The sequence below is a fragment of the Lolium rigidum genome, chromosome 7 (genome assembly GCF_022539505.1).
Source record: "Lolium rigidum isolate FL_2022 chromosome 7, APGP_CSIRO_Lrig_0.1, whole genome shotgun sequence".
NCBI classification, from domain to species: Eukaryota; Viridiplantae; Streptophyta; class Magnoliopsida; order Poales; family Poaceae; genus Lolium; species Lolium rigidum.
In genome coordinates, this window is record NC_061514.1 from 339,940,582 (window position 1) to 339,963,386 (window position 22,805).

The window sequence follows — 22,805 nt, forward strand, 5'->3', positions numbered from 1 at the left end:
AGCATTTAGGCTGAAATACATAAACACCACCTGGAATTGATGTATTTAATGAAAACGTGACCTCATGTTTTTTTTTTCCATAAAGGGAGAACCTCCCGGCCTCTGCATCAAGGAATGCACACAGCCATCATGATCTCAGTAGAGAAAACCTAACATACTATAAGAAATCATTTATCACATAGAAGGATTGGCATGAGAACTTTCACGTCACATCTAATTTTAGTAACAGTAAGTACATGTCGAGGAACAAGATGCAGCAAGAGAATAAACTGAGCATAAATAGGAATTAGGAGATCGATGCGAGTGAAAATACTCAGCAATGATGTAATACCGGCTATGCACAAGCAGAGATGCTATCACACACTCCAGCTCAAAACAACAATATTCCACTAAAAAAATTGGCAAAACCTCCCATAAACATGCTTATATGGACACGGATGAGACAATCGAAAGTATGCAGATCCTAGACAAATGTGAGAGCAAACATTCCACTGCAAAACATATATGGCACTCGAGCCTGTGATCACTACTACCCCACGGAAAAGAGGGCGAGCCACACGAAACTGTCCCACGTAAATTCCGGCGGCGCTCGCCTGTCCTCTCCATCCCCTCACCGCCGCCGGAGCTCACCGCTGGGCAAAGCCCAGAGGGTGACGGCGGCGGCGAGGTCCTTCCCTCATGTGGCGGCGAGGTGCTGCGGCATCCCCGCGGCGAACAGGGAACATCGGCATTACAGGGTGTGCGGCTCCCACGCGGTGTAGTACCCACTTGATGATACTGACCACCCAGGACTGGTCTGTAAGCTAGAACAGCCGCAGGAGGATGAAGAGATGAAGATGTCAGTTAATGCACGGCGTCTGGTTTACCACATGACACATCAGTTGGGTGGCACAGACTCAATACTGAGCTGGTGTAGAAGAAACAGCAACGCCGATATGTGGGGGCTGTGTCCAATCAGGAAGCAGCTGAGAAGTACCCACTTGATGATACTTACCAGGATTGGTCGGTAAGCTAGAAGAGACGTAGCAATACAAAGGGCTGAAGATGTCGATCATGGCACCACGTCTGGTTTACCCAACCACACAGAAGTCAGCATGGCACAGACTCCAGATTGAGTTGGGGAAGAAGAAGCTGCAACACCTGTATGTGGCTGTATGTGGCAGTGCAGGAGCCGCAGAAGTCAGGGATGGAGTTGGTACAGCAGGAGTCACATGCAAGAAGCACCCCAGGGACGGTGCCCAAGTTTGGTGCAGCTAAGAAGCATGAACAGTCATGTGGACCGACCCCTGAAAGGACTTAGCATTGCCGTCTGCATGTACTTGTACTTGCTCCCACTTAATGATGCTATCAGGGTTCTGTCTACACACACTCTCCATGTGGCCTAAATGGCCACAATGGTCGCAGGAACCGATATAGGTGCATTTGGCACCACAGTGTCCAACAACACCGCACTTGAAGCAGATCATCCCCTGCCCTTGGCTTGGTCGGTAATGTGGAATCCGCCTCACAATTCTGTGCGGGTTCTCTCTGCACAATAGGTCCTTGTGGCCAGGTTTTCCACACCACTGACAGTCACCGCTAAAGGTGCACTCTACAGCGCAGTGTCTATCACCACACCTAAAGCAGATCAAGCGCTTCCTTTTAGCTCTCTTGGCCTTCTTGGACTTCTTGGACTTCTTGAAAACAGTTTGCTTAGTAAGCTCGCTTCCCCCAGGGTTACTCCTCTTCAGCTGCTTTCTCCTTGCTGCTTTGGACAGTTTGTCTGTCTTCATTTCTCGAGGTTGCTCAACTTCAGATTTCTTATCTGCCTTGCCATTGGCATCGCTTTGAGGATCGCACAAAATATTCGGCACCTCATGGTTGGTAACTTGAGTCGCGTCTGATGAACTTAAAACTATGTTCTTTGACTTATCCAAATCAACCTTATTGCCACTTGATGTGCTGCTTATGTATGGTGACTGTGCTAATGGTGGTTCTCCAGCGACAAGGCTTTTCCAGAGCCAAACACTCTTTGCTGCAGCAATAAGGGTTTGAGACACATTTGGAGGATTTGCCAATAAAATATTGTATCGCCTCATTTTAAGCTTATGAATGGCATTAGAGAAGTCCCGGTCACCGGAGATGAGCAGATAATTTGCTGGTGGAGGATTGTCAAGAGCCCAGAACAGCATGTCAACCAAGATTTTCTTATCACTTGCATCTTTTTTTTTTTTTTTTGCGGGGGAAAGGACTAAACTAGATCATAGATGGATTACAATCAAGAGCATTTGCTGCAACAGCTTCTGCTGGGAAGTTTGCAAGCCAAAATGCAGTGCGCTTCTGAACTCTGCCCATCCTAGCTAAGGAGTGACCCACACCATTAGCCACTCTGCCAATCTTAGCTATATAAATATTCCTTTCCCGGATTAGGTCTCGAATAACATTTACTCTGAAGGCATAAGCTGATAGATTAGGCGTTCTTTCCTTTATCAGCTCCAGGGCCTCTAGGCAATCCGTCTCCAAGCTGAACTCCAGATTCGACCACTGAAGCGCCAGTTTCAGGCCTTCCTCGATGGCCATAAGTTCAGCCTCTGTGGCATCACGGCAGCTCGCTCCCGGATGACGGCAAGCCGCATAGATCATCCTGCCCGAAGAATCTCTGAGCACCATGCCTGCACCTGCACTCGCCGGATCATAGGCACCATCAACATTCAGCTTCGCTTTACCTCGATCGGGTGGTACCCAACTTTGGTTCTTAGCCCCATTTATGTTGGTCCCAGCTTGGTTCCTTTCTAAACCCTTGGTCATGCGAGATGACCATTTTTCCTTTAGCCACGTCCTTCTCCGGCCATTGCTTGATCATCAGGAGGGAGTTAAGATAGCTCACTAAGAACCGCCGCGATCCTTCAATAGAGGGACATGGCTTGTCATGAGTCATCTCATTGTGGCCATGCCATATGCGCCAGATGGTCATCAATGTCATAGCGCGCTGTATCTCAGTCAAGTTCTGTAGCAGCTGTAGCAGCCATTCTCTGCCTGTGTTCTTCAGCATCTCATCAGGGGGTAGTTCCCACACTTCTCTCATAGCCGCCCAAAGGCTTCGGCATGCGGGCATCGGACAAAGATATGAAAGGAATCCTCTTCTTCGTACCACAAACTTGGCGGATGGCCGTAGTCGCCATCTTTCGCCTATACATATTGCTTTGTGTGGCGATAGCATTTGCGCATATTTTCCATGCCGGATTTTTCATTTTAGGGGGTATTGGACAAGACCGGATCACTTTCCAACATGGCCGAGTGCTCGTGGGTCTTGAACTTGTCGCTCCCCTACCGTGCCGCATCATCCGGTCATCTAAACCCGATCCGTAGGCGGATTTGACTGAAAACACTCCACGTTTATCCGGGTACCACGACAAGAAGTCATTTTCATTTCTTCTAGATGTCTGTATCTTGAGGATCTGCACAACGTCCTCCTCTGAAAAATATTGCCGCAGTCTTGGCTCATTCCAGCAACCATCAGCCTCAAGAAAGTCTGCCACCCAACGGTATCTGCATCTCCCGCGTGCAGTACTTGGCCTATGGTTCACCGTGCCAGGGATCCAGGGATCCCTCCAGGTCCTGACCGCAGCACCATTGCCAATGCACCAAATCATCCCTTTCTTTAGGAGCTCAAGACCATGAACAATAGCCAGCCAGGACGACGAGCCATTACCAGTAAAAACTGTATCCAGCAGAGCACCATCAGGGTAATATTTAGCTTTAAGGATCTGGGCACAAAGTGTCTGTGGTGCGTTTATGAGCCTCCAAGCCTGCCGAGCGAGAAGCGCCTGGTTGAAGAGACGCATGTCTCTAAACCCTACGCCACCATGATCCTTTGGCCTTAGCATAATATCCCATGATATCCAAGTGTGTCTTCCTCTTTCCGTGTTCGGCTCCCACCGATATCGTCGAATCATCTTCGTTAGTTCGTCACATAAACCCGCTGGTAATCTGAAAACCCCCATGACATAAACAGGTAGCGCCTGAGCAATGGCTTTTATAAGTACTTCTTTGGCCGCTTGAGACATTTGCTGGTTATCATCCCATTCAATCAAATACTGTGCCATCTTTGCTTGCAAACTCTGAAACTTCCCCTTTGTCATTCTGCCTCGGGGTGGGTAGTCCAAGGTACTTGGATTCAAAAGCCTCTTGTGTAACTTGGAGGGTCTCCTTGATCACTACTCTGGTGTCCGCTGGACACGACTCGCCAAACAAAATGGAGCATTTCCCCGGATTAATTAACTGACCCGTGCTTGTGGCATACAGATCCAACACTTCCTTCACCCTGACTGCCTGTGCTTCCCGTGCTTTAAAAAATAGCAAACTATCATCGACGAATAACGGGTGTGACACACACGGAGCCCGGCGACAAATTTGGATAGGAACAATACCATTTGTAGTTACTTCCCTTTGCGGTAAGTAAGATAGACCGTCGGCCACAAACAAGAACAAAAAGGGGGATAGAGGATCACCTTGTCGAAGACCACGAGAAGGCGAAAACGATTCCAATAGGGTTCCATTAAATTTTACTTGGTAACTCACCGTGGTGACGCAAGCCATTGTCCGAGTCAATCCACCGGGAGCGAAACCCAATCCGACCATCGCTTTCTTTAAAAAATCCCAATCCACCCTATCGTATGCTTTGGATAGGTCCAACTTATATGCACGAAATTTTTGTCCTGATTTATGTTATGCTCGATAAAATGCAGACACTCGAATGCAACTAGGGCATTATCAGTAATAAGCCTACCAGGGACAAACGCACTCTGATTTATGGAAATGATATCACCCAATATTGGTCTCAATCTATTTACCATGCATTTAGCAATAACCTTATAGATAACTGTGCATAAACTAATAGGCCTAAAATCTTTAAGTGTCTCAGGATCACTATTTTTTGGAATTAAGACAATAGCTGTCTTATTAATGCCCTCTGGCATATGGCCAGTGAGAAAGAAAAGTTTCACACCATTTATTACCTCCTCTTTCAGGGTAGCCCAATTGCGTCGGTAAAACCTTGTCGGGAAGCCATCCACACCGAGGAGCTTTTAGAGGCCCAATGCGGAATAAAGCATCGCTAATTTCCTCCTCGGTGAAGTCCTTGCATAGATCATCATTCATAATCCCATCCACTTTTTCCGTATAAGAGACACGAGGAGATCGGCATTGAGTGAAGGATCCTTAGTAAACAACTCTTGGAAGTAGGAAGTAGCCATGCGCTCCATATCGGTGGGGACATCCTTCCAAATACCATCGACATCTTTAAGCTTCTTGATTTTATTCTTCCTAGCCTCGCCATACGACCTTGCGGTGGAAGAATCCGGTATTCCTATCACCTTCTTTTAACCAGACTCACTCTAGACCTTTGTAACCAAAGCATTTCTTCTCTCGTACATGAGCTCATTCATCCTATCACTAACCCCACGGATATCTCTTTGGTCGGCGTTATTAAGCCGCAAAGTTTCCAGTTCCTTCCTTGTCTTTTCCGGCTCTCGCGGAACATTTCCGAATTTCCGTTTGCTCCAGGCCCGAAGATCATCCATAACCTCGGTCAAGGCCGGACATGATATCACGCGGATCGGTTTTTTGCCTCGCTTCCTTCCGGGCATTAGCAATCTTTTCCGTTAGCTCGACCTCCCTTTCCCGGAAAATTTCATATTGGCGCTTTGGTCGCTTTGGAACGAGAGCGCACTTCCTGCGACACCTTAACAAGGATCGGGCAATGATCCGAGACCGGCGAAACCAGTGCTTGGACCCTATTATCTTCGAATAAATCACGCCAAGCTCGGGCATGCCACCGCCCTATCCGGACGGACCTTCACGTTTGCTCTACCGGCTCTCTTATTGTCATAAGTGTACGGAATACCGAAAAACCAAGGTCGGTTAGATTGCGATCAAACAAAACCTCACGAAAAGCCTCCATCCGATTAACGGGCCTTGGTGTATTAGACATGTGTTCCTCCCGCCAAAGCGCTTCATTAAAATCCCCAAAAACCAGCCAAGGGAGGTTCGAAACATTTTTTAAATTTCTCGCAGTATCCCACATAAGGTGGCGATCTTCAACACGTGGCTCACCATATACGCAAGTTAAGCGCCATTGTGGAGCAGAGGGGGACTCACGAACATACGCATCAATATATCTATTATTTATAGCCTGAACTTCCACACAGATACTCTCATGCCAAAATAAAGCAAGGCCACCACTAAGACCATCGCTACTAAAACCCTCAAAACCTTTTAAACCTAATCTATGGCGCGAGCGGCGCATCTTATTTTTATTCTGTCTAGTCTCACAAAGGAAAAAAATACGAAGACTCCAAACTTGGGAAATGGCAGCTAAATCTCTCACTTGTCGGAGCATTTCCCACACCCCAGCCGATTGAAGGACACACAATTCATTGCGCCCGACGAGACCACACATTCGGTCTCGTCGAGGTGGCCTGTTAGCTTATGACCGGAAGGGGCCCGGTTCTTGTTCCTCGAATAGAAATGCGCCACGGGACGTTGCCCGGCCCGGCTCCAACTCCTTCTCCCGCATTCTTCCTTTCTTCGGAGTGCCCCCGCTCTTCTTCCGCCCATAATTCATACCAAGGGATAGGTCCAGCTGTTCCCCCTGCACCTCCTGTTCATCCGCGGCCCGTTTCCCCAATACGATGATCTGCGACTCGCATAGAGACATCATTTACCGAGCCAAAAGAGACTCGTAGACTAGACGGACCCCGCAAGGCCGGTATCATGTCACTTCTGCCTAGGGCCAAAGCTTTGGCTCATCTGTCTTTCTTGCGGCACTTGGTGTGCTCGGCTTTGTGCTTGTTGGAGCTTCGCGAGCATATCCTTAGTCATAGTGACTCGGACCTCGGTCCGTATGGCCAACAGCTGCTTCCTCCTCCTCATCCGGGAACTCTACTAATGGCGGGGAAGCGTCTTTCGACGAGATTTGGTTCCCTTGCGTTTGAACACACAAAGGTTTAACACTCGTACCCGGGCTCGTGTGTATCCATTTGCATTGCTTCGACCTTGGCCGCAAGGCGTGTCTCCTCCTCCCGCTCCGTCGTATCTTGGCCAACACGGTTCCCGTACGCATCAATCACGCCGGGGATAATATCATCTTCCAGTCGGGGGCATCTCATCGGAGGAAGCCGGGCTTGTCCGTTTACTAGCAGCCATACCCCGATTCCTCCTAGATACATCATCATGCTCCTGGCTGAAAACCTTCCGTGACTCCGCGCTGCCAAAAGCCGGAAAAACTCAGGACTTTCCGAGCTGATGGGTGTCCTGGTGCGGGAATGGAGTGGCTGCGGTACTCAAACTTCTTATACGGGCTACACCTCAGTTCAACAGTATCATAATCCAGGGAAGGGGTACCCATCTTCTTCTTCTCGCACTCATCCTTCTTATGACCCATAAAGCCGCAATGTGAGCAGTAGTAAGGCACTCGCTCATATTTCAGCTTGAACACCTTGTTTGTCCATGGTTTTCCTTTGATTCCTGTTGATATCTGCGTCCGCAATCTTCTATCATATGGCAGGTTGACCACGACCCGCAAAAATCCATGTTTCTTCGGTTCCGATGCTCGGAACATCGACCTCCAACGCCTCACCCAAACCATTACCGTACCTCATACCCCGGGCTCGTCCCGTTTCTCAAACGGCACGTCATAGATACGTACCCACACAGTATCGCATCCAATTTAATTTCGGATGGCTGCAGGGATTTGTCATAATCCTTCACTATCGGGCATTCTCGCTTGAAAGTCCAAGGCCCTCCTTTCTTCACAAAATCATAATCTCCCTTTGAATACAGAGTAATCATGTAGATGTTCGCCCCTTTTCCGCATAGTCAATGCGTGTTCGTAGATGCCAAGCTTCCTCAGTGAAAAAGGTGAACATAGCCTTTGTATTTGGTTTAAAATTGGCCATATACCTTGCAACAAGCATCCAACCTACAGGTTCATCTGGTTTCTGCTCCATCTCCTCATCCTCCTCCTCAAATTCAAGGTGTACATCATCCTCCATGTCCACAATGCCACAGACTTGCACAGCTGCACCTTGCCTGAACCCTGACGCATCGTCATTGTCTCCGCCGTCCCAATTTCCTGCATCCGCTTCATCTCTTTCCGCCTCCAGGAACGCCCGTTGGCGCAGCAGCGGAACTGCCCCGACACCACCGGAGGGCTTCGGGCGGGTAGGCCTCTCATCGAGTCCCCCTTGTTCGCCCCCACCCCCCGGCGCCGCCATTAGCAGTCCCACCGGAGTTGGCGCCGCGCGTGCACTCCCGGGATGTGATCCGCCGCCAGCGGCTCCGCCCCGACGCCGCTGCTCTGTTCCAGCCATGATCCCGCACGCCCTCTCCTGGTTCATCTTCGCTCCCTTTAGATCCACCGCCTTGCTCTTCATGGGAATCAAACAATCTAGTGGATCGGAACTATGATCTAGGTTTGCTGGTTGACTTGGTTTTATGGCGGCAGCTTCCGCCTCTCCCAACTTGTACTCGGGCCGGACTCCTCCAGGCCCCTCCTTCCGTGAGCGACGCGTGATGCGTACGGACTCTCTCATCGCCTTGCGGCGCATCGATGGACTCTCATACGGTGGCGGCGGCGGCGGTCGGGCAGGATCGCCCATCTCGTCGCCAGAGCCGAGACGTATAGAGTTGACTTTCGTTTAGCTACTATCGATACCCAACGCTGTGTTTTATCACTTGCATCTTTAACGCCTGCATTCTCTAGGAAACAATACAAAATGAGAAGATATCCTTGCATATATATATTGTTAGACATGTAACTCGAAATGCAATGCCATCAGAGCAGAACGTTTGCCAGCTTGAAGAATAATATTTCAGATACAGACCTATAGTGGTAAGCTGGGTCATTCTTCGAACCGGAAAAGATCTTATACAACTATTGACGTGAGTACATGACAAAGGGAAATGATAACTAATCACAAAATCTCGCTAGCTACTTGTTATAATGAAACGAAGAAATCAGTTACTCGTCATAAGAGTATTTGTGATTCACACATGCTTGCAATCAACCCTCACTTATTTGGATGCCTGGATAAGCCCCAAGGAAAATAGAAAGAAAACCAATATTAAGAATCATTGAGTCATACTGTGCCCGTGCGGTGCATGGGTTTACGTCCTCTAGAGTGGACCGTTCATTGAGCTGGTGTGTTCTAAAGAAGGTGAATGTGTTAATGTTTCTTCTTCTGAAGGTTAAGGTGTGCCACTCCCACAGGTGAGCAACCAGGGGTTGCGCATCGTTTAACTCATTTAGGTGAGCTTGAGCCGAGTTGTGATGTGTTACATGAGGCAGGTCCAACCCGCGTGTTGGAACCACTCATGCGTGAATGTAATACTCCCTCCGATCCATATTAGTTACAACTAATATAGATGTATCTAGACCTACTTTAGTTCTAGGTACATCCATACTAGTGTCAAGTAATATGAATCGGAGGGAGTAACATTATTCCGCAAAGCCATTAAGCTCACTCATTCACTATAAAATCAATTAGACGAAGTACACCCTAAAGCAGGGAACTCCAAGACCCTAAGATTCCACTATTATCGACCCAAATTGCGCCAGATCCATCAATCATAATCACACGGAAGCATATGTCTGAACCAAATAGCCCCGAAATCCAAGAGACAGACGAAACGGCGCCATCCAGTTCTCACGGGCGAGAGGTAGACCGCTGACGAAGCGATAAGATTGGGGACCAGAGCAGAGTTTTCGGTGAGGATAGGGGTTCCGTGTTAGTATCTCTAGCCTCACTTTCATGAAGAAGAGGATGACACTAGGAGAGTTGGGGCAATTTTTGTTGGTTTATTTCACACACATCTCACACAAATGCCATACCAGACTGAGGGCACGGGGTTACAGATTTATAGCTGCCAGCCAGCCAGAATATGCTAGTCTAAAAGATGCTAACTACCCGTCCTTGATGCCCCTAAAAGCAGTCAAAGATCAGGGGATGCTATCCTATCCTAACAGCCTAACAGTACAGTCCTTCACAAAGGACCATGTGTGCTGCAGTCCTATCCTAACAGCCTAACAGACAGTCCTTCACAAAGGACCATGTGTGCTGCAGTAGCTCCACAAAGACCAGAATACAATGACTTATTCATCATTCTCCCCCTAAGTCTTGTACGCCGTCTTGCGGGAGCGCTGAGCCATCCCGATCCGGGAGCAAAGCTCGAGGAACTTGACCCTCCCAAGAGGCTTGGTGAGCAGATCTGCGAGCTGATCCGTGGTGTTGACGTAGCTTGCATGGATGCTCCCTTCCTCCAAGCAGTCTCGGATGAAGTGGTACCTCAACCGAATGTGCTTGCTCCGTTCATGAAAAACGGGGTTCTTTGCCCGGGCCAGAGCAGACTTGCTGTCCACCAAGAGCTGCACTGGTCTAGTGTCTCGACCAAGGAGATCACCAAGCAGTCGAGCGAGCCAGAGCGCCTGAGTGCAAGCGGTGGAGGCTGCTATGTACTCAGCCTCACAGCTGGACATGGCCACCACCTGCCGCTTGATCGACCGCCGCCTCACGAGGCACTTGCCGAGGAAGACGAGGATCCCGCTCGTGCTCTTGCCGGTGTCGATGTCGCCGGCATGGTCGCCGTCGCTGTACCCGACGAAGTGCGCCGCCCCGAGACACCTAGGGTAGTGGAGGCCATGGTCGAGAGTCCCCGCAATGTAGCGGATGATCCTCTTCACAGCACCGCGAGTGCTCCGTCGTCGGTCGCTCCATGAAGCGACTAACGTAGCCGACGGAGAAGGCCAAGTCCGGCCGTGTGTGGGCAAGGTAGCGAAGGCTCCCCACAAGACGCCGGTATTGTGTGGCGTCCACTTCCTCCGTCGTGCTGTCGCGGCTCAATTTCAGCCTCTCCTCCATTGGAGTGAGGGCTGGGTTGCATCCAGTGAGCCCAGCTAGCTCAACGATGTGCTTGGCGTAGGCGGTCTGCCGAAGCGTGATCCCGGAGTGGTCCTGGTGCACCTCGATCCCTAGATAGAAGGAGAGGAGCCCCAGATCACTGATCTGGAAGGTGGCCTTCATCTCTTCCTTGAACGCCGCCACCTCTGCATCCTTGATGCCGGTGATCACCAAGTCGTCGACATAGACGCCTACCAACAGGGTGTTTCCTCAACTCCCCGTCGGTAGACGGCCGCCTCGTGCGGGCTTTGCTTGAAGCCCATTGCCTTCGGCGTGGAATCCAGCCTTGGCATTCCACGCCCGTGGTGCCCGCCGCGAGCCATAGAGAGCCTTGCGCGAGCGGAGTACCTTGCCCTCCCGACCGGGAATCGCAAATCCCGGCGGCTGCCGCACGTAGACCTCCTCCTTCAAGTCGCCATTGAGGAAGGCGGACTTGACATCCATGTGATGGACGCGCCAGCCCTCCTGGGCAGCGAGCGCAAGGAGGAGTCGCACGGACTCCATCCGTGCCACGGGAGCGAAGGCATCGTCGAAGTCGACCCCCTCCTGCTGCAAGAAGCCTCGTGCCACCAAGCGAGCCTTGTGCTTGACGATGGCGCCGGCTTCATCCCTCTTCAGCTTGAACACCCATTTGAGGGTGATCGCGCGGTGACCACGAGGGAGGTCAGCAAGCTGCCAGGTGCGGTTCTTCTCGACCGCATCCATCTCCAACTGCATGGCGGCGTGCCATGCCTGCGTCTCTCTCGGCCTCCGCAAAGGACCGAGGCTCGCCGTCGTCACGCGCAAGCCGCAGCTGCGCCTCCGAGTCGCGTGGCACCTGTCCCGGCACCGGCTGGTCGCCGAGAAGGTTCTCCATCGTACGGTACCGCAGCGGCTCGCCGCCATGATACGCGTCGATGCGCTCCCCATCGTGGAGAGAGCGGGGAATCGAACTCCACCGGGCTGTGCTCAACATGAGCCGGTGTAGACGTGCCCGGAGGAGTGACTCGCCGGTGCTCGGAGTACGTGGTGACGCCGGCCGTGGTGGTGTAGCAACCACCGGGGTCGATGGAGACTTGGGGACCGAGGTAGGCGAGCTTGTTGAAGAAGAGCCGCCTACTCCCCGGCTGCCTCGAAGTGGACGTACTCGACAATGAAGTCGTCATACGTTGGAGTCGAGCTGTCCTCCACCGCCTTGCCCCATGCCCACCCTCGCCCTTCGTTGAACACGACGTCGCGCGACGTGCGCACACGCTGTTTCTTGGGGTCGAGGATGCGGTAGGCCTTCGAGCCCTCCGAGTAGCCAATGAACACTCCGGAGTGCTCCGTCGTCGAGCTTGCCGATGTGGCTGAGCTCCTTGGCGAATGCGAGGCAGCCAAAGACCCGCAGGTGCGAGACCGCCGGCTTTCGCCCATGCCGAGCCTCGTACGGCGTCCTGCCGTCAAGCGCCTTAGTAGGCGAGCGGTTGAGGATGTAGACGGCCGTCAGCACCGCCTCTCCCCAGAAGACAGCCGGCATCTCTCTCTGCTTGAGGAGGGCCCGAGCCATCCCCACAACCGTCTGGTTGCGCCGCTCGACGACGCCGTTCTGCTGCGGGCCGTAAGGCGCGGAGTAGTGGCGCCGGATGCCTTCCTCGGCGCGATGCACGACGCGACCCGGCCGATGTGAATTCGCCGCCGTTGTCGGTACGCAAGCACGCGCGGCCTTGCGGCCGCACTCCGCCTCCGCAAGCAACCTCGCGAGCGCTCGATGGCGTCCGCTGCCTCTCCCTTGCTGCCGAGGAGCACCACCCACATGTAGCGGGAGAGGTCATCGACGAGCAGCAGGAAGTAGCGTCGTCCTCCTGGTGTGGCCGGTGTCACCGGGCCACACAAGTCCCCGTGCACGAGCTCGAGCTTCTCCTTGGCTCTGAAGCTCGCCTGGCCGGGGAAAGGGAGTCGTCTCGCTTCGTCACAACGCGGACGTCGCGAACCGCTCCACATGGTCAAGGCACGGCATGCCTCGCACCATCTCCATGGTACCGAGCCGCCTCGTGGCCTCGAAGTGAAGGTGCCCGAAGCGCTCGTGCCATCGCCACGCCTCGTCCTCCCGACGAGCGGCGAGACAGAGGGGTTGTGCCACCTGCACATCAAGAACATAGAGGCGATTTGTGCCTCCGGTTACCTTGGCAAGCGGGTGACGGTGGCGATCCCATATGCGCAGAACTCCGCTCTCGATCAGCACGCGGGAGCCGTTCTCATCCAGCTGTCCCAGGCTGATGATGGAGTTCCTCAGTGCGGGGATGTAGTAGACACCGGTGAGCAGCCGGTGCTCTCCAGTCTTGGCGGCGAAGATGACGGAACCGACGCCCTTGATCTCCACGGCGGAGGCATCCCCAAACTTGACGGAGCCTCGCACGTCGGAGTCGAGCTCGGCGAAGAACTCGTCGGCCGGTCATGTGGTGGGTGGCGCCGGTGTCGAGGCACCAACCGCCAGCCTTGTCGTTGCCGGAGCAATCGCCGAGAAGGGCGTGTGCTTTCGGCTCGTCAAGGTGGAGGAGAGTGGTACGGTGGAGAGCCGCTGCGGTCGGTGCCGCCGGAGACAGACTCGATGCGGCATGCGCCATGAACGAGCCGGCTCCTCCTCCCCGCCCGTGCGACGTGGGCTTGGCCACGTCGTGGTCGTCCGCACTCGTTGGCCCAGGTGACCAAGCTTGCCGCAGCTGTGGCGGGCGTCGTCCTTTGCCGGCTTGGGCTTGCCGGCGGCGCCTCCGCCGCATCACCTTGCGCCTTGGCATGGCCATCCTTCCGCGCCTTGCGTGGCTTGCCGCGCTTGCGGCCGCTCGTCGAGGAAGAAGGCTCCCCTTCTTCCTCGTCACCGTGGCCGACATCCCACTGCTCCCGAGTGAGGAGCAGCTTCCCGCCGGTGGTGATGGGCCCCGACGAAGACTGTGGCTCGTCGGTGTCGACGACCTTGAGGCGACCTATCGCCTCCTCGATCGTCATGGTGGAGAGGTCCAGCAGGGACTCGATCGAGCGAGCCATCTGCTTGTACTTCTCGGGACGCAGCGAAAGAGCTTCTCGACAGCCTCTCTCCTCGTCGTAGGCGTCATCGCCGAACCGCACCATCTTCTGCGGTAGAGTGTTAAGACGGAGAGCAAAGTCATCAACGTCCTCACCGGCTTGAAGGCCGGGTTCTCCCACTCCTTGCGAAGTGCCTCGCAGGTGTGGACTTGCGAGCACGGCCGCCGCCGATGCGTGCCGCGGCGATGGCGTCCCAAGCCTCCTTGGCGGTCCGCTGTGGGAGAGCGAGAACCGCATCTCGGCCGGGATCGCGGCGATGAGGGCGTCCGGCGCCCGTCGATCCTCATGATGGTCGACGTCGCCGTCGTGGGCTCGCCTCCCACATGTGCCGCACTCGGAGCCCGATCTTCATGATCGCGGCCCACTCGACGTAGTTGGTTTTGGTGAGGGTAGGCCACCCAACACCGGGACCAACATCCACGACCACCGTCCGGACCCCGTAGAGGCCGCGGTCTTGGTCATCCCGGCCCGCCACCGCCGGTGCGCGCCTCCTCCGGGAGCGCCATCCCGAGGTGCGCGGGCGTGCTCGGCTGCCCACCGCGCCGCCCGGCCGCGCCGCCCGTGGCGCGCCGCTGCGTCGGCGCCGCCATCGCCAGGAACGGAGCCGTTGGCGGCCGCCGCGCAGCACCTCGACCTCCGCCGCCGCCGCACGTGCCGCCTCCGCCGCCTCGCCGCTTCTACCTCCGCTCCGGCCGCCGCCAACTCCGCCGCCGCCGGCCTCGATGCCCTTGCTTTCGCCGCGGCGGCCGCCGCGGCCACTCGTTCCACGCTCCTCCGCCGCGGCGCGATCGGCCTCCCTGCCGACGCCGCGTGCCGGAGGTAGCCGTGTGCTGAGAGTGGCCGTCGGACATGGCTCGCTGCCGTGGCCTGAGCGGCTGCTTCCGACGAGCTGCCGCTCGACAACCCGGACGGAGGAAGTAACCAGGGGCAGCTGAGGCTGCTATCGGTTGGGGCTGCTCCCTTCCCTGTGAAGGGGAGGAGCAGGAGATGCTCAGGCTGCAAGACAACCTTGCTCTGATACCACTTGTTAGTATCTCTAGCCTCACTTTCATGAAGAAGAGGATGACACTAGGAGAGTTGGGGCAATTTTTGTTGGTTTATTTCACACACATCTCACACAAATGCCATACCAGACTGAGGACACGGGGTTACAGATTTATAGCTGCCAGCCAGCCAGAATATGCTAGTCTAAAAGATGCTAACTACCCGTCCTTGATGCCCCTAAAAGCAGTCAAAGATCAGGGGATGCTATCCTATCCTAACAGCCTAACAGACAGTCCTTCACAAAGGACCATGTGTGCTGCAGTAGCTCCACAAAGACCAGAATACAATGACTTATTCATCATTCCGTACCGGCGGGGACGTGGTTGAGCGAGACGCCGGTGCTGGAGAGGGCGTGCAGGACGGGCTGGGAGATGCCGTTGGTGTCCCCGTAGGCGGAGACGGAGATGGGGCCTCTGTAGCCGGCGGCGGCGAGGGCGGAGCTCATGTTCTGGACGATGAGCTGCGGGTCGCAGCTGCGTGGGACGCAGCAATTCTCGATGTCCCACCACACCGACGTCTTGGCCGCCGCGAACTCCCCCATCGCCGGCCGCCGCTGCGCCCCCGAAGGATTTCGCCGGCGGAGAGGTGCGTGAGCCTTCGGGGCGTAGTGGCGTACGGGGCGTTTGTGAATTGCGAATTGATTTGCGGCGGCCGGCTGACTTGGCGTGGATTCGCAAGGGAAACGACGATATGCCTGTTGACAAGACAACACGTCAGATAGTTTTGGAGATGGAAATCACTCTGAGGTGGTGTTTTGGCACGGAAACTATTTAATTAAACGTATTATAAAAGCTTAAATTTCTTATTTTCAGAGAATAGACGCTTTATTGATTCTTTTTTGGGGAAAGACGTAAAAATAGGCGACTTATTGATTAACTCACAATACTCCGGACAACAGAATTGAAAATACAAGTAGAATCAGCTAACAAACTTGAGTTAGGTAAGTTATGCGTCGCCTCATTCAGATTTCTCTTCCCGTGGTAGAAAGATGGTGACGAGAAATGATGCACCAAACCTTGATATCAGCCACCAAAATACCAACATCGGACCTACATTCTCAAAGTTTAGAGCATCTCTAACAGAGCCTGTAAAAACGTGAACTGAAAACCCGGAGTTCAGTTCCCCGAACTCGCGTTTACGGGTCGAAAAAACGCTGGCGCAGAACAGACCCCATATACGAAAACTGTAAAATGGAATATTCTCTAAATATGCCAAGAAGACCCACCTGTCAGTCATTTTTTCTTTTTTTCCCTTTTTTTTCTCCCATGTCTTCTTCTTCCTTGGGCAGGGCACCAGCTCTCCCCGGCCGGCCACCAGCGGCAGGGCCCCCGTCGCGCCGCCCCGCCCCCCGCCGAGCGGGGATATTTTATAATATACCACACTTTTCTTTGATTCTCTATTATTTGTCATGTGACCACCACATGTCAGTGACAATGACAGGTGGTGGTTATGTGGTAAATAATAGAGAATCAAAGAAAAGTGTGGTATATTGGTGGTCATGTGGTAAATAATAGAGAATCAAAGAAAAGTATGGTATATTATAAAATTCCCCCCGCCGAGCGCCGCCCGCCCGCGCCCGGTGCCGCGCCCGCCCGCCGCGCGCGCGCCCGCGCCCGAGCTGCCCCGTGCCCGCCCGCCGCGCGTCGCTCCGCCCCGGCGCCGCCCGCCCTGCCCCGCCCCCGTCCCGTCGAGCTCGACCCGGCCTTTGTGTGAGTTAATCAATAAGACGTAAAAATAGGCGGTGTTGGCCTTTGTGTGACGGGTACCGGTTTCGCGCAAAGTAGAGTCTCTAGGGGAAACCCTAGATCTGATCCCTCGAACCAGATGATGGCACCAACGACAAGGCCAAGGAAGACGACCAATCCCCACTAGTAGGCACGCCACCGCCCTGGGTACGAACCTCCACGGTATAAATAATGGAGGGTTGTTGTCCTCCACGCAATAGCTACCTCACGCGCTGCTCCGCACGAGTAAGCCGTCTCACCGCGGTGGTCGGCCAACATCGCCGCCACCATGCGATGGCCTGTCCGCGCCTCATGGTGACATCGAGATGGGAGGAGGCGGGAGGGTGGGGGCTGGTTGGCTTGGGATCTAGGTTCCCCCCCCCCCCCCGGCCATGGCGGTGCTGGCCTTTGTGAGATGGGTACCGGTTTCGCGCAAAGTAGAGTCTCCAAGGGAAACCTAGATCTGGTCTCTCGAACCAGATGATGGCACCAACGACAAGGCCAAGGAAGACGACCAATCCCCACTAGTAGGCACGCCACCGCCCTGGGTACGAACCTCCACGGTATAAATAATGGAGGGTTGTTGTCCTCCACACAACAACTACCTCACGCGCTGCTCCGCACGAGTAAGCCGTCTCACCGCGGTGGTCGGCCAACATCGCCGCCACCATGCGATGGCCTGTCCGCGCCTCATGGTGACATCGAGATGGGAGGAGGCAGGAGGGTGGGGCTGGTTGGCTTGGGATCTAGGTCCCCCCCCCCCCCCCACCCACCCACCCTCCTCGGCGGCTCCCTGGAGGAGGAGGAGGCTTGGTAGTACATCGAATGAAAAGAGTAAAGACACATAATGACATGAAGAGCTGCGTGAAAGCATACAACATACAATTTCTAGTCCTAATATTGCTAATTACAAAGCAAATATTTTTTGTTGGGTAGGATAGCATCTGTGGTTACCCTGCGAGTCTGAAACTATGTACTGCAGAAAATTGTGCTCATGAGAAACAGTGCCAAACTATGCAACAGAGGCACACAAAAAAAACTGAAATTATGAAAGCATTGTAGCTAGAAGATAACAAGGTTAACAGCTATGGCTGGCTGGCCCTTGAAGCAATATTTGCAAACCAGCGCAAATTACAATAAGCAGCAACCTAATTACAGATGTTGTATCAGATCAGAGAGGTCACTAGGGCAAGGGCTCCTCCGAGTCTCCCAACCGTGACAAGTGGAGGTAAGCATCAGTGCCTACGTAGCACAAAAGGCAAGAATGGTCAGCCACATGAAAGTGCGCCTGTACCACATGGTGATGATTGAAGCAGAAATATATATGTGAAACTTCAGTTAAACATTGATTATAGTTCAAGGTTCATGCTGAAAGAAACAGCAATAAAGTGAAACATGAGCATACCGTATCCCTCCATGGATATTATTTGTAAGTCGCCACCAAAATATCGTGCATAAAGGCGACTAACTGGAAGTCCAAAACCATATCCAGCCATAGTTACGCCTTCACTAGGGCCCTCTATATCAGGTAAATTCTTAGCGGTGCTGTAAAGATATGTGAAAATTCTAGGGAGACCGCTTCTTCGTATTCCACCACCTTCATCACTCACCTGCATTACCAAAGCACTGAAGAAGCTCAAACACCACTTGGGGATGGTTCTTCATGTTGAATATTTAATCTATTTTGATAGGAATGGGTCTCATATTTTTTAATGTTGCCCCTTAACAGGTTATAACTACTAGCATAAGAAAAACATATATATGATATATCACTTAGAAGTTTGATGTCTAGTAGTTTAATACTGGAGCCCTGTTCAGTGACAGTAACGATATGTCACCGGAGAGCAGACATGCCCATGAACAAATAGTGTGTGATGCTTCATTCAATACCACCATAGAGTAACATTTTAACAAACTATTGTTCCTTGAGCTAATTAAAATGTCCTAGTTTGGCACTGAACTTGAAAGAAGTGCACCAGACAATTTGCACCTGCCAAAAATCACTAGATATGGACAATAGACATGCACTGAAATGGTAGTTTGGCTTTAGATATTTTTCAAATAAGAGATTCCCTTTAGACATCCATTCAGATGGTGTTTGTCTTTAGACTTGCATTAAGCGGTCCGCGTTAATCAATAACTTTGTCAGCCAAGTTGTAATCCCACTATTCAAATAGAATTTGAGTAATTTACTACTGCATTCATGCCACCAAATAGTAACATAAGATGCTAATTCATATAGGGTATCCGCGGAAGTTTCATCAGCCATTGCACATAGTTGCAAAGTACAACGTTTCAGTAACTGGTTTTATACCCTTTAGCCTAGGATTTTACCAAACTGATGCTAGGTGATGCCACAGAGCTCATACCTTAATAGTAACATCCTCTGTTCCATCAGCAACTATAATTCTGACAGGGGGGACATCTTTATCAGAATTCATGTATTTTTCCTGTACAGCACGAAGGGAATTTTTCACCAGTTCAAACAGCATGAGATGAAGATGTGATGCGACGTATCTGCACATCGTAAAGTACAAGCAGTTAGTTAGTTAGCAGTGCAGTAACAGGGGGGGCCAGTTCCAAAATAAAGATTATGAAAAAACTGCTTCATGACAACACAAGCATACGCCCGTCTGAACAATAAGATATCAGGATAGAGGAGATAATGCTAACGCATGATTTAATCAAGGACAAACCAAGGAAACTGGCAGAGTTAAATTCTGAAACTTACGGAAATGAAAAATTAGGATCTCCATAAATGTTGATGTCCGGTGCTGACCCGTATTCCCTCAAACAAATGGAACGTGCATCCTCACTAGCAATTTGAGCTACCTGTATGGGGGACAATTTTGTATTGATGAGGCCTATGACGCCGGGCTCTGGCTCAGGATCATGCAAAGCCACGTGCTGCCCTGAAATTAAGGAAGTTGGTGTAACTCAGAACAACCATCGAACAATTAACACTTGAATTTTTTATCTATCATTTGATTCAGAACTTACACATCAGGTAAACAGTTTTTACCATTTTTCATTTTTAATAATATCACTGGAGCAGTGTATTTAGTTGATGTAGCACTTGAGCACAAGGAAATCAAGTAACCGCATATAATGTTACCAAAAATATAAGGTGTGCTACTGAACTACAGTAGATATTAGAAAAATTCAGATAACCAATAATCTGTTCCAAATGTCAAGCAAGATTGAGGATAGCATGACAAGAATTGAGACAGCAAAAGCTATCTTTTAGTACATCATCAATATAAAAAATAAAATAGCTCCAGAGAGAAGAGTAGTACCAAGCTCACAAACCTATCAGCATGCGAATACCAATCCTTGACATGTAAAACCGATCAAGGAACTCGTGGATCTCATCGAATCCTGGGGGAAGCTTCCTTGAGCTGAACTGCTCGTTTTTCAGCTGCTGCACTCCCAAAGCCATTGTCGGAACCACATTATTGTGCCGCACTTTGATCATCTTAATCATCTGTGTGAAAGCAAGCTCGTCGTCCCGGTTCTTCACCTCTGGAAAATATCGGATGTCGCGGAAGGAGTCCATATACCAGTCCCTCACCTTCACAATTAACAGTGAACAGACCAACCATTAGTCTCACAAAAAGATGCTCAAAATCTTCAGGAATTTAGAAGTCCAGCTGTAGTATGCAAGATTAGTTTCAGCTCTGAGATTTGTTCAGTAAAATATATACTCTTCCATGGGTTCAGATTCTTCTAGTATACATCGTGATCAAGATCAAGGAGACAGCACAACAAAACCTTTAAGCATACTCTAAGAACAAAAGTGAGCTAATCCCACCCCAACTCCTGTAGAAAAGTGTAAACAAGTTGGCAACCAGGAATCTCCAAACATTCCTCCTTATCATACAGTAACTTTACACGCTGAATATAAATCAAAGTGGGGAAAAAGAAGAATAAGAGTGAACAATACACCAGGTGGCCCCTCAAGACTCGAGAGCACCAAGGTATAGTAGTATCACTTTTAATCAGTAGAGAATAAACATGTTAAATACTGAAACAGTGGTGTGTTGGAGAAAACACCGACAGAGTGACAAGTATCTTCTTCACATTCCATTTCCCAACACGAAAACATCCGTCCGCCAGCCTATTTTAAAAGGATTCCGTCAAAGGTATAGTAGTAGTATCGATTTTAATCAGCACGGAGTAAACATGTTAAATACTGAAACAGTGGTGTGTTGGAGAAAACACCGACACAGTGACAAGTATCTTCTTTGCATTTCATTTCCCTTGACAAAAAGTGGATACCCAATCTAAACAGTAAACACGAAAACATCCGCCCGCTAGCCTATTTTAAAAGGATTCCGACAAAGGTATGGTAGTATCGTTTTTCATCAGTACAGAATAAACATGTTAAATACTGAAACAGGGGTGTGTTCGAGAAACACTGACAAGTATCTTCTTCATATTCCATATTTCCATTCCCCGGCCCCCGACAAAAGTAAAAACCAAATCCTCCGCCCGCTAGCCTATTTCAAAATGATTCCGGCAAACATTCTACTATAGTAAGATATAAAAATGACCGAGATTATCCCCAAGAAAGCTGAGCGAAAAAATCAGCAAAGGTACTAGTAGAACGAAACATGTCAAAATCCTCTAGGCGGGCAGAAGGAGGAAACAAGTGGTGACACTAATTAGGACAGCGACCAGCCGCAATTCCAACCGAGCATATGAATATGAAATCAAAATTAACCGGCGGCGGAGACCTTGAGGATGGCGGGCTTGGCGGAGAGGCCGAAGGGGAGGGAGTCGAGCTCGAGCGCGCGCCGGGCGATGCGGATGGGGAGCTCCTTGTGCAGGAACTGGGCGGAGAGCAGCAGGTTGCGGTCCGTGGGGACGGACCCGAACTCCATCATGTACCGCAGGCTCACCCCGGTCTGCTTCATGCTCCCCCACCGCCCCACCTCCTCCGCCACCGCGCGCGCCACCGGCTCCGACGCCATCGTCCGCCTGCCGCCGCCGCCGGTCGCCGAGAATCGCCGTGCAGAATGGAGGATTGGAGCGCGAGGAGGCTAATTAAGGCGGCATCAGGAGAGGAGGAAGCCTTGCGTTGTGTGGCCAAGGCGATGGGCGTTTGTTTGTGCGGGCGCGCCTTATAAACGAGGAAAGGGATCTTCGGTGGGCCCAGGATGTCAGGGAGGTAAAGAAACGGTATCTGTAGGTGGGGCCGGCGTGTCAGTGAGTGGGTTTAGATCGTGCGGATGGTATCCGGGCTTTAGCGGAGCTGGTCCAATCCCGTGAGCTTATCCATGGTGATTTGGGAATATAGATCCGAGGAGAATCCGACCAGCTTTTCTAAATGAAAATTTCAAAATGATCTCCAAATAAAAATTAATTTAAACTCTGCAAAATATTTTATTTATACCCAATCATTTTCTAAAAAGCTGCTCAACATTTTCTAGATACAGATGTATTTATATACTCCCTCCGGTTCATATTAATTGACTCTAATATGGATGTATGTAGAACTAAAATGTGTCTAGATACATCCATATTGAAGTCAATTAATATGAATCGGAGGGAGTATATATATATATATCTAAATCACTGTTCAAAAACTAGGCTGAATCGGCGATTAATAGGCCGATTAATTGTTTTGACAGCTCGATTATTAGGAATGTTCCTGATTAATTAGTCTACTTTGGTCAATAAAATTGCAAGATTTCAACACATATGGCCCGTGCAGCCACTGCCTCGCCCAAATCAAGTAGGTTTGCGAAGTTCCAGCTTGATTCTCGCTTCTAGGAGCTCGATTCCTGCCGTCATTGAACAAATCATCACCGTTTCCGACTAGACCATGGATACAGGTTCTCAACCGCCTTGAGGAGCTCGTCGAAGAGCTCTAGGACCATGAAATAGGGTAGATGGTTGAGGTGCAAGAGAGATAGTACCTGAATAGGTGTTGGAAGATAAGAAAATTTAGAGTGCAAAGGAGGAGAAGCGAAAGGAATGAACATGGAGGCGGATGGTGGCTCCTTTATCGCTCGTGATCTAGAAGATTATATCATAAAGGAGAAGCATACATGTT

At 51.3% G+C, this 22,805-nt stretch overlaps 2 protein-coding genes across 4 annotated transcripts; both read right to left on the bottom strand.

Moving 5' to 3' along the window:
* Nucleotides 1-516: 516 nt before the first annotated feature.
* Nucleotides 517-15,621, bottom strand: LOC124674328. 2 transcript variants are annotated; one of them, XM_047210365.1, is made up of 3 exons: nucleotides 15,333-15,621; nucleotides 8,722-8,730; nucleotides 517-2,200 (listed from the first exon to the last, which is right to left on the bottom strand). In XM_047210365.1, the coding sequence occupies exons 1-3, from the start codon at nucleotides 15,562-15,564 to the stop codon at nucleotides 1,254-1,256; spliced, it is 1,188 nt and encodes a 395-aa protein (XP_047066321.1). In that variant the 5' UTR covers nucleotides 15,565-15,621; the 3' UTR covers nucleotides 517-1,253. The 2 variants fall into 2 exon arrangements, with proteins under 2 accessions (XP_047066321.1, XP_047066319.1); XM_047210363.1 differs by having other exon boundaries at nucleotides 8,722-8,739.
* Nucleotides 15,622-17,721: 2,100 nt separating this feature from the next.
* Nucleotides 17,722-21,735, bottom strand: LOC124671127 (pyruvate dehydrogenase (acetyl-transferring) kinase, mitochondrial-like). Of its 2 annotated transcripts, XM_047207550.1 has the most exons (7): nucleotides 21,484-21,735; nucleotides 20,805-20,864; nucleotides 20,057-20,318; nucleotides 19,479-19,659; nucleotides 19,117-19,264; nucleotides 18,153-18,357; nucleotides 17,722-17,989 (listed from the first exon to the last, which is right to left on the bottom strand). In XM_047207550.1, the coding sequence occupies exons 1-7, from the start codon at nucleotides 21,718-21,720 to the stop codon at nucleotides 17,931-17,933; spliced, it is 1,152 nt and encodes a 383-aa protein (XP_047063506.1). In that variant the 5' UTR covers nucleotides 21,721-21,735; the 3' UTR covers nucleotides 17,722-17,930. The 2 variants fall into 2 exon arrangements, with proteins under 2 accessions (XP_047063506.1, XP_047063507.1); XM_047207551.1 differs by lacking the exon at nucleotides 20,805-20,864.
* Nucleotides 21,736-22,805: the final 1,070 nt, after the last annotated feature.